General features: G+C 39.7%; 1 protein-coding gene across 2 annotated transcripts; it reads right to left on the minus strand.

Annotated features, from left to right (window-relative positions):
* Nucleotides 1–457: 457 nt before the first annotated feature.
* Nucleotides 458–11,690, minus strand: atg9b (autophagy related 9B). 2 transcript variants are annotated; one of them, XM_076877081.1, is made up of 14 exons: nt 10,975–11,690; nt 10,756–10,803; nt 10,441–10,501; nt 9,704–9,874; nt 7,819–7,960; nt 6,920–7,668; nt 6,467–6,620; nt 6,076–6,255; nt 5,716–5,961; nt 5,209–5,447; nt 5,001–5,094; nt 4,594–4,678; nt 4,200–4,369; nt 458–4,070 (listed from the first exon to the last, which is right to left on the minus strand). In XM_076877081.1, exons 1-13 carry the CDS (start codon nt 11,081–11,083, stop codon nt 4,218–4,220), a joined length of 2,430 nt encoding a protein of 809 aa, XP_076733196.1. In that variant the 5' UTR covers nt 11,084–11,690; the 3' UTR covers nt 458–4,070; nt 4,200–4,217. The 2 variants fall into 2 exon arrangements, with proteins under 2 accessions (XP_076733196.1, XP_076733195.1); XM_076877080.1 differs by having other exon boundaries at nt 458–4,369.
* Nucleotides 11,691–11,695: the final 5 nt, after the last annotated feature.

Below are 11,695 nucleotides of genomic sequence, written 5' to 3' on the forward strand. Positions count from 1 at the left end.
CATGTTCACAGCTTGAAACACATGGGTGTTACCTTAAGAACAGTTACATGGCAGATGACAATCAAAGGAGCTTGCAAATAAAAGACTTCTTTAAGTTGCTTGAAGACGTTTCACCTCTCATCCGAGAAGCTTCTTCAGAACTGAAGAAGCTTCTCGGATGAGAGGTGAAACGATGGCAGATGACAAGTGAGACAAATTTTAGTTCTACCAAAGATTAAGATTACTAAGACTGAACAGCAGATGGCAGGCATGTCCTCCCCAAAACACTCAAGGGGCTTGGACAACATTAAAAACAAGCAATAAGGTGGGCAGGATCAAGTAGGCGTAAGCTTCATCCTACCCCTTTTGAAGCATGTAAATTGTATGGTAGAGCGATTCCTTTTTTTTGTATCCAATATTTTTTTTTATATTACTTATATGTTTGAAATAAAACAATTAAATAAAAAATGAGACAAACTAGCAAAAAAGAAGCACATCTTTATTTACAGTCTTGATAGTATTTACAGTATTATAGCAAGCACAGGACAATAGTGGGAACACGTGGCAGTGAGGTGCTGTTAAAGAAAACAACTCACCTTAATTATTCCATATGAAAAGTCCTGATTTACAAAAAAAAAAAAAGACTTGATCAACAGGTTACCCTAACACTGCCACTGAGCTCTTCTAGAAATGAGGGTCACTGAATGTGATTTATGCAGCTGTTGATGCTGTATGATGTAAAATGACGTTTAATCAATGGACCATGTATATGTGCTTTTCCTTCATAAGTTCCAACAAGTGAGCAGAATCAACTGGTTAGAAAGAGTCATAGAGCAAGTCAAAGGGGAGAAAGAGACAAAGGACAAAAGTACGGAAAACATATATATGACAGTAGTAACAAAATGTGAATAAGTCTGTATAAAACCTTTATATTCATTCAGAAGCTGTTCACTAAATACTTTCTTTTTTATTGTTATATAGATTTAGGCGTTATAGTTCAAACTTCTAGGCATCTATCTATCCATCTATAATGTCTCTTGTCTACAGTTATTATTTAACCAAACAAATGGAAAACACAGTAGACTCCTTTGGTTGGAAAATGTGAGGGTAAAGAATCGAGTTGTTTAAGTATTTAAGTTTTTACAAGTTAAGTTACATGAAAAACTACTTCCAAGCAACAGCAAAAACAAAAACAAAGAAAATTAAACTTTATTCTTTTTTATTTTAAATAAACATTACATAATCAACCACACACAGAACGATTAAATACACTCAAAATTAGATGTATTTGCCTCTCTACTCAGTCTCTGAAAACAACACGTACTGTAAAGCTGTGCTGAAAACAAGTTCTTTTGGCATGTTTCATATTTCAGCTAATGCTGCTCAATTTACAGAACAAAAACATACAGACAAACTTTTGTAACCACAAAAAAAAAAAAAGAAGAAGAAGAAGAAGAAGAAGAAGAAGAAGAAGAAAACAAATTCACCATTTCAGCATGAAAACATAGCACCTTGTTCCAGTCACTGTGATCCTTCGACTGGTCTATATAGTGGATAAGAAACCATAGTATGATCAGAAGGTTTGCCATAATGGCATGCTCCCGTTTCTTCAGGATGTTAAAGACAGCGCAGTCCCATGACAAAAGATACACTGTCAGATACAACAGACTGACCTGTCAGCTAACAAGACACATCCACAGTTTCACTATATGCACTCGATGCTATACACAATGGCATGGAAATCAAAAATACTGTACATCCTATGTGCTGGTAAATATGTGAAAGCAAATCTGTTGGTTAACATGAGACGGCTTCTAAAAAGAGCAAATGCTAATCCTTATTACCAAGGCACTGCTTATAATAAAACGACTAACATTAGACACTACCATGGCGTGTAAATGTGGAGACTATCAAAACTCTGTGTTCAAAGCTGAGCTCCAGTGTCTCTACAACACAAACTCATCTCATATGGAAAAAAACACCACAAATGAACTGCGACCACAAGAAATGCGTGTAAGCACATTTAAGGCCGTGTGAGGGAAACAGACATTTACTGACCAGCGGCAGAAGAAAAAAACAAAGAACAAACAAAACAAAAAACCCAGCAAAAAAACATTATGTGCTTGGCCACAGTGTTTCCTTATAGTCTGCTGAGGACAAATGACAACACAAGACAGGCTGATGCAATGCTTATCTATAAAGTTAAATCAGGATGCAAGTACACACACACACACACACACACACACACACACACACACACACACACACACACACACACACACACACACACACACACACACACACACACACACACACACACACACACACTAAAAATTCTTTTCAATCAGTGCAAAAGTGTTAGCATAATTACGCAGATGTTAAAATGCATTCCCTCCACAGACGCATGCACGCTCAACGTGAGAGTGAAACAACTTCTAAACACACGAGAGGGTTAGGACACACTCTGAAGTCTTATAGAGGTGGAGGGCTCAATTTATATTCCTTTGCAGAATGCAATAAAACTGGGTTGATATTGTCATCACTAGATCAACTATGAGATTTTGTCCCAGTTTATTTCAGGGTTTACCGGCAATTGCATTCACCATCTTGCCGCTGGGCATGGCATCTTTGCAATAACACCAAAATTAAAGACAAAAACCACATTGTAAGAGGGGCCACACCACCTCCATTCGTAAAAGTTTATGATTGTTTAATTTTTTTTTCCTAAATAAATTATATCTCTCTATATACCTGTATCAATTACATATGTGGGGAAATAAATATATATAATGATCTTACTTTGGAAAAATAAAGTCTTAGCAGAATTGCCGTCCTTAGCACGCACTCTGAAATCAGCCCTTATGATGAAGTTCCATTTTTATATGATCAGTTTGAGGGAAAGCACAAAAAATGGTAACAAGCACACAAAGTATTTGAAAAAAGTAACACCTTACTGTTTTGTTCTTTTAAAAATGGTTTCCACCTACACCTGCCATTAAAATCAAAATGCAGTCGAAAGATGCACCTCTAGAATGAAAAAAACGTTTATGTATAATAAATATTTACACAAGAGTAAATACACTACAGAGGTATCGATTTGTGTATTCGTTTTTTCTCCTCCACAACTGAGGTAATGCGGAAAACTAGGATTTAAATACATGTTTTTACATCGGTGTTAAGGCATAACGCTGGCTCTGTCCAGCTTAAACAGATTTCAATTACATCTTCTATCTGCATTGGGATTTCTAAGACAAGTGTACTTGGTGCCCATTACTACGGCTCTGCTTTTGAGGAAAAGCAACTGTCTTGACAGATGAGCCGCAGAAACAACAACACTGAACAAAAATCTGCATTTAGGACCACTAAACACAGACAGCAGCATCAAACCATGTGCATGCTTAGGCTCAAGGAACTCCCAGATACACATAGTGTTTTAGCAGTGCGGCTACTGTATATAGTGAACTTTTGAATCATTTCAATACTTGGTATATTTTGCAGGAATTGGATCTAGTAGTAAAAATGTGACCTTTGAAGGAACAAGCAAGATGCAAAAGTGTATTTACATTTTACAAGAGTCAAATAGCACAACTCTGAAATGCTTTTTTCCCCCCCAGATGACTAAAATTGTTCAGGCAAACAAGATACAATTTGAAGACTTCATGCTGTGGCACAGATTGAGACACTATTCTGTGGAAAACTTCAATTATACTTGCACCGTAATACCCTGTGATGCTCAAATACTCGATTTGTGCGCAGCAGAAGTTGTGATGAACCTTTCGCGTTTCGCGCCCATCGTCGCACGGTGGATCTATGATTACCCTACACCTCATCGATCTTTCTGTCATACGAGCTTCGGGAAAAGTTCCTACAAGTTGATAAGAAAATTGTGACAATGTGGACGGAAGACATATGGTTTCCCTGATGCCATAGTCTGCCTGATATGACAGGATGAGGCGTAGAGGTGCAGAGACTGTGGTTATTCAATTAGTCCCTCCTAAAAACGCTGAATGGTGTATTAAAGGTCCATGCTAAATTCTCCATGAAGATCATCTAAGGCCACAACTTTCGTTGAAGAAAGTAAAATGTAAACACTAAAAAACAAAACAAAAGAAAACAAAAACACAAAAAAAGAAGAAGAGAAATGATCACGGCTTTGTAGCTTCAGGACAAACAATGCCCAAAAATACAGAACCACAGAGCATTGAAATGAGAGCGTATACCTTATGACAAAAGGCACTTCAACAACTACCCCCAGTGCCCTGTTTTGGAGTAGATCCACTATTAATCTCCTGATCGTCTTCTTCATCTTCTTCTACCTCTTGCCAGCCACCAAGATGGACAGTGGTGGGCACAGAAATGCTGGAACTGAGGCCGCTGTGTGCCTGGTAACCTGAGAATAAGGGTATAATATCTATTGGTTTGCTGTCTAATGATTTGTAATATCAGGGTATCCACATCAGAACCAGGATTTCAGCACAACAAGAATTTTTGTCACATTCATTTGATTCTGAACTGACACCAACAATATTTATAAAAGTCCTCTGCAAACTAATATTCATAATCTTTGGCTGAATTAAAAATAACAGGTTCTTAAAAATCAACACTTTCATTTACCAGTGTGTGTGTGCAGATCTCTCATTGGCACTGGATTATGCCACTGGCCTGAAGTTCTTGGTGGGTGGGAGCTCTGCTGGTGGAGCTGAAGAGACAAACAGTTTTCAGTGTGCAGCAGAAACGGGTGCTAAACTTTTGGTACCTACAAAAGATACTAAAAGCATTACTCTGGCTCAAAATGTGCCTTTCGAGCATTAAATCTTTTAAGCAATACTAAAAATGAAACCATGAACTGAAGCTACGATGATACATGAGAGACCAAAGTAAAGATTTGCATGTTTGTGCATGTCTATGTGCAAAAATAGCACCTAAAATTTTGGAGGAAAAAAAAAGGGACATTGGACACACACACACACACACACACACACACACGTTTGAGAGGCTATAGTTCATGAACAGGAAATTACCTCATGCATGTAGATGGCATGGAGACTCATCTCGGCTGAGGCAAACTCTGACTGCAGTGCATTGCTCCGGACACGAGAGTCACTGTTAGACATACTGGGAAAAAAGCCAAACACTTTTTTTTCAACAAGCATTTGGATTTTGTTTGGTATAGTTTTGTTATAAATAAGCTCAGAATAGAAGTATATAAAATGTAATATTGGAAAATACCTGTCAATTACGGTGCGCTCACTGTGGTACATGGTAGTCTCAGGGTGGACGGAGGAGGGCAGGAGGCCGTGTGACCGGCCACGACTGGTATGCGCGAGCTGAGACGTGGACAAAGAGGCGAGAACGCTGGCTGCAGCAGAAGCAGCGGTGCTCGGTGGGATGAGTCGATGGTCTCGCCCTTGCAGTCCAGATGCAGTTATAACAGGGTGAGCCAGGACACTGGCCAAAAGATTATCAGCCTGGAAACAACAAATGTCAGAAAGTTACAAAAAAATAAAGGAAAAAAATTAATGAGAATAGAAATTACAACAATATATTTCATAATGAAGCCATTATCAGTAATCAAATTTCTAGTAGTTTAGGCATTAAGTATTTATAGGGAAAAACTGATGATCCTAATGGAAAGGGATGACTGCATTACTGAGTTTTCTTTGTACATTAGCTGCCTATATCATTTTTGAGCAAATAAGTAGTTCTTGCTGTTTGTGTTATCGACTTGGTTCCTACCCCAGTGCCAGACTCGTTGGACTGCAGCGAGGTGCAGAGAGGCGCCTCTGAGAGCAGCAGCTGAGTGGAGGGGCCGGCCTGTGCATCATGGTGCACCTTCTCCTTTAAATGGCTGATAAACACTGAGCTCTCCTGAGGGGGCTGCCACCGTGGATTCTTTATGGTGAAATGCATGAGGGACAGCTCCGTTTTGCCATTTTCAGCCTGCTGGTACACAGATGCCTCTGTCTGTCCTTCTGACAGCCACTGAAAAAACATCAATAGACAGATCACCTTTTTGATATCATTTTTTTTCCACAGTCTTCATTCACTGAGACATTTGTTCATTCACTCCTGCCAGACAAAAGGAATGGGTCTTACTGTTGGGTTTCCATGGCGTCTGATGTCCATCTGGGCAAAGGAACAGATGTCACCAACTCCAACGACCTCCACGGTGAAGTTCCTGAAGAAGTCAATTATTTCTAGAGACTTGTTTCTCAAGAGGAAGATGAGAATGAAGGGTGTGACAATAGGACTGAGCAACTCCTCCAAGATGAACACCTGAGTGGACAGAGATGACATGAATTTCTGGTTCTGTACGTTTTATTTTATGTACACCCTATAAAAATATGACTGTGACCAATCTGACAGTTTTAGCATTACCCAGGTCCTAGATTAAAAACCCTCATCACAGCCAGAACAAGCACATAATTTCAGTCTGACTTGAGTGTGACAAGTGTGTTCCTATCCACTGAGTTTCTGCATTCCTCACCGCTTTGTACTGGAACAGCTGTGCCACCTCGTCACGGGTCTCACTCTTGTTAGCGTTGCCCCTCCAGTGGTCTGGCATATAGTGAATGTGTGCCAGCACACACTGCAGCAGCTGTTCTGGACACCACGCCATATGCTCATCTGGGATGAAAGACCTGGCGTGGGACAGGTACAAAATGTCAGCATTACAGCTGTGCATTACCTGCACATATGAGACAAATGGATAAGCAAAAGAGAAAAGCTTTATCATAAAAAGTTAAAAATTCAGATGGGAGTACCTGATGAAGAATATCTAATACTTGCTCATAGTTTTAATGTGAGTTATTTAAAGAATTACTTCACTGATTAGCTTTCAGCTGAATAAATGAAATAAAAATAGACAAATAATTTGTAACAGTGTATATTGTAGTTGTTTTTTGATGACTGACTGGGTGGGCTTGCTTTGAGGACTCACCTTGCGATAGTTATTGTCACCCCCAGCACAGTAATAGCAGTCAGAATGTGCTGCACTGTCAGAACATCCTCATCATAGACTGTAAGTACGATGAGAACAGCCAGCACTGAGCCTGAGAAGAAGGCAATGTTCTTAGCAATCACAGTCAGCAGTGGCGATGTAAACGAGTTCATGTACTTGGAAGTGGGTTTGTAGCCACGACCCAAACGCCCGTGCAGCTCATGGTCCAGCTCATTGAAGTGACGCAGGTATAAACGACCGTAGAGGGACCATCGACGTGCGCCCAAACTCCCAGGTTCTCTGCGGATCACTTCTGTGTAGCTGAAGAAAGCATAGAGCACCTGCCACACTAGGATGAAGGGACATAGCAGCAAATTGGCCAAACCCATCAGGAGGATGACCCTGCTGAGCTGCTGGGCAAGCTCCAGGCGGTTTCCACTGCGCTTGTACTTGGGGTGCAGATTCCACTTATTCTGAAAGAGTGAGCCAGGGCCCCAGAAAAGGATGAGTTCAAAGTTGTACTTCAGACCCTGGGTTAGAAAGACCACATTGCCCAGCAGGGGGAGCTGCAGGTGCACCGGCAGCAGGGATTTGTTTATCATAGCCACCATGTAGTTCTTAAAACGTAGGATCCGGTGATAAATATCAAGTTCTGTCAGCTCTTTCTTGTGAATGCACATTTGCTGTTCCCTCTGGAGGCTGATTAGACGGTCTTGGACTTCCTGCCATGTGTAGTTGCATAGTTCATCCTGGGAGAAAGACACAAGGAACCCACTCACATTGAGACAAAGCCACAATTTAAAACACTGAGATTTATCATCTCTCTGCATACCAATGAACATGAGTCAAAAAAATTTGTTTGAATGACCTTAATACTCATCTCAAGTTGGTGCACTCACCATTCTGATCTTCAGTGCTTTGATGTAGAACTGCCTGATCTCCCAGTAGTTCAAAAAGTTGCAAATGACCTTAATAAGACGATAGATCCAGAATATAGCAGCCATAATGAGAAGGAATATGATCCAGCTGTTCTCTTGAATCCTGAACAGAAACAAAAGCTCCTTTAAAACATGGCTAACTTCATGTATCAATTCATACATAGTAAACACTGTACATAATGTAGAGTCATTGTAAAATCTCTTACACAATGTCGGTCATACTTTATGGTTTTTAACTAACTTCATTTATACTTTTACTTGTTTTTTAATCACTGTTGTGTGTATAAAATCCCTGCACTATCTCAGTATAAGGCCCGTACTGGGCATCTGTGGCACTTTTATTTTAACTGTGTTGTTTATTTGTCATTTATTGTAGACAGTACTATTTTTACTCTTTATCATGCTGCAGTAATGGTAAATGGCCTGTATTTGTATAGCGCTTTTCTAGTCCCTAAGGACCCCAAAGCGCTTTACACAACCTGTCATCCACCCATTCACACACACATTCACACACTGTAACACAACAATTTCCCTTGCAGGATTAATAAAGTATTCATCTATCTATCTATCTATCTATCTATCTATCTATCTATCTATCTACACACATTCCCCTCTCCTCTACTAATAATTTAAGTTGGCTCTTCATTATCTAATGACATAATATTTATATGAAGTATGCAACAGCTGATCTTAGATGGAGTAATCTAGTAAACTTCAGTTAACATGTTTTTGGTGGGGGGGTGTTTGAAGTACAGTGGTGGATGTCTGCTCATTATATTCTAAATTTAAGGAAACCCTTTAATGTTCCCATGTGTCTAAACAAACATTAGCAAATTTCAGTGCAACTGTAAAAGCTCTTTATGAGTTAACATTCAGATGTATTAAACAAAATACAATCTTGTTTTCAGTCCGAGCGTTTTAAAGCTGCTTTATGAGGGAAATTAGATATGGGGTATGAAGAGGACAGAGAGAGCCTAAACTGTGGGACAAGTTGTTCCCAAATTAGAAATCCAAGCGGACGTCATTGCCTTTGATATAAACAACTATTGAGCTGCAGTCAAGCTGAGTCTAGGCTACATGTTGTCAAAAAAAATGTGACAACACAGGAGTGGGAGGGGTAGGTGGGGGGCTTACTCCTGCAGTCAGCTTGTGAGGTGTCATGTGGTAGTCAGCTCGCTGTCCCAGCCAAGCTGTCAGCATCTCGGTTGGCTAGCTGTACCTCACCATAGCTATCAATTACATCGCTCTGTTCTCCAAAGCCAGGCTGAGCTCTCAAAACAAACACCTCCCTCCAAGTAACCATGAGTTGCAGAAATGTTGAAGCTACTAATCTCAGGGTGAATTAAACCAAAAATGAAAAAAACAAAAAAAAAAAACCACAAAAAAAAAACCACTGAATGAAATATAGAAACCAGTCTAATTAATCTGATGACAAACCATTGCCTTGCATTACAAACACAAGTGAGTTCTAACAGATTTCTAGATTAAAGGAGAAAACATGCTGGTTACAGTTAAATAGTTTTTTTTTTTCTTTTCTCAGAGTATGTGACTGTATCTTGCACTCTTGCCAAATCGTTTACAGCCCATAAAGAGATTTAGTGTGAAAGTCTAATTGCGACTGTATTAAGTCAGAATAATGACATCCCTCTAAAGGCCTGTCTCTAATCCTGGACTCTGCTTGAGAACAAAGTGTCTAATCAAACTTCCTGGAATGTGCATGACTTTTCATGCCTGTACATTCTGTCAGATTAAGTCAACTCATCCTTTTCCCACCAGAAAAAAAAAAGAAAACGAATCTCCTTCAGACACCTAAACTGTCTGTAGGATTGTAATATGCCATCATTACCTTGCAGTGCACTCCTGAGTTGGTAGGATGGCATCTGGCAGTGTGACTTTGTTCCGGTCCAAAGGGTTCTGGATTGGCCCTGTGTGGTTGACCGCTCGATTGGCAAACAGGACATCGTATTCCACGCAGTTGACAAGGAACGTTGTGAATGTGACAACAAACAATAGCTGACTGTGAGAGTGAGATTTAAAAAAAAAAAAAAAGAGAGTGATTAGGTTACACACTTAATGAAAATACCAAGAAAACCAAAAGATAACAATGAAAAGTGTTTAATGTTTAACTGCTATAAATAATTAGGTTATAAACAATACACTACACTACACACTGTAGTTAAGTAAAGTCGCCCCATCTGATAAACACCAGGAATAACAAATGTCATACAGGCATGGCAGCAGCACAAACAGCAGGAGTATAAAAAATATGTTGCATTAACATGGCAGCTGGTGAAGGGATTAATCCTAACAGAAAAAGTCATAACAGAATAAATGACCATATTAAAAAAAGATACAAAATAACATTTAGAGACGGAATTGCTTAAAAAAAAAAGGGGTATTGTCGTCAAAGGCTGGGGTGCACTTAACTCACAGACACATACACAAGGCCAAACAAATTTCCTCTTAGATCTGCAAACACACATCAACCTAATGTTTTGCATTCAATGTGTATCACCTGCTATGATGGTGCAATATTTTAGCCATCTCAACATGGTGAGTATTTCTGTGCAACTCAGTACTTACGCAAGTTCAAAGAACTCGGAAAACATCATACAGGCAAAGCCATTTTTTTGATGAAAGTGATATATGTGAACAACATGGTTAAGGAAAATTTTAAACAGCCCTACAACAGGTATGCAATTATTTTAACTATAAGTATTTAGGGTGTGGACATTCACTATAAGTAAGCTGACTGCACAGTGAAGTGATAACAATCAGTGTAACACAATGTCTAAATATTCATATTTGATCCCATAGCAGCAGCAGCAGAAGTGACATTCAAATGATGTAAAAGGGATCATTCTGGCTTTCGCCAGTTTGTTCACAGAGTTTAAAAGGATATCCTTGTAAAGAAGTTATCCAGGTTCTTGATATGGTGCCATGAGTCTGAAACAGAAATGAGACCATTGGAAAGGGAGAAGTCTTTTACAACTTACTTAACCTCTTATTTTGTTGCATCATTTGTCAGCAGATGGCCAGCCTTTTTAACCTTAACAAGTACAAACTTTAACATACATTAGAAACCACTTTTAACGTAAGCAATAATAATATGTTTACCTTTTAGGCCCTCAGGCACGTGCACCAGTAAATCCTCCTCTCCTGGTGGTGAGTCCTCCTCGTAGTCATCAATTCTCTGATACTCCTGGTAAGCTTCAAAGTTGGCCATTGTGCTTCACATTCTTCAGGTCACCCCTCCACAACTAACGAGCTACTTATACTAAAGACTATACGAAACGAAAGCAGACTAGCAACCACAACTACATCCTGCAGCTAGCTACTTAGCAGCTCGAGCACTTCAGGAAGAAAGGAGGTTAGCTACAGCTAACATTAGCCTGCTAACCTGCTCCACTAACGGACGGCGCTTGTGTAACCCTACACGACCATGATGACAAGTAAAATTCTGCGTTGGAGTTAACAATTCAGCACATGAAGCTTCCGTATAGTTAGTAATGAGCGTCCCTTACGTTAATAAAAGATTACTACCTGAGCCAAATGACTGTGCAGCGGCTGGCTAACCTGTGAATGATTCAGCCAGTCTTGTAGTCAGGGTGACACGGTTTGTTTTGTTCCCGTCTGCCGTCGGTTCATCTGCTGATCTTTATCCCTTTTTTAGTGTTTGCTGCTCAGTGTCCACCTCTTCACCACAGCTCGCTTATCTCACACAACTTCGTTTCAGTTACAACACGGCTGTCTTCGGTCGGTTCCGCGGTCCGTTACTTGATTTCCAAAAATACATCAACCTGTGCGTGTGCACTGTTTTTGTCTTTCGCTAACAAAT

The sequence above is a fragment of the Maylandia zebra genome, linkage group LG18 (assembly GCF_041146795.1).
Source record: "Maylandia zebra isolate NMK-2024a linkage group LG18, Mzebra_GT3a, whole genome shotgun sequence".
Classification (NCBI taxonomy): Eukaryota; Metazoa; Chordata; class Actinopteri; order Cichliformes; family Cichlidae; genus Maylandia; species Maylandia zebra.

Bases quoted from the DNA above. Each gene is read 5' to 3' on its own strand.
- atg9b (XM_076877081.1), bottom strand. From the start codon at position 11,083: ATGGCCAACTTTGAAGCTTACCAGGAGTATCAGAGAATTGATGACTAC. The intron at 10,804-10,974 runs GTAAACATATTA...TTTCTGTTTCAG, and splicing joins CGTGCCTGAGGGCCTAAAAG to ACTCATGGCACCATATCAAG. The intron at 4,370-4,593 runs GTAAATGAAAGT...CCTTATTCTCAG, and splicing joins AGATCTGCACACACACACTG to GTTACCAGGCACACAGCGGC.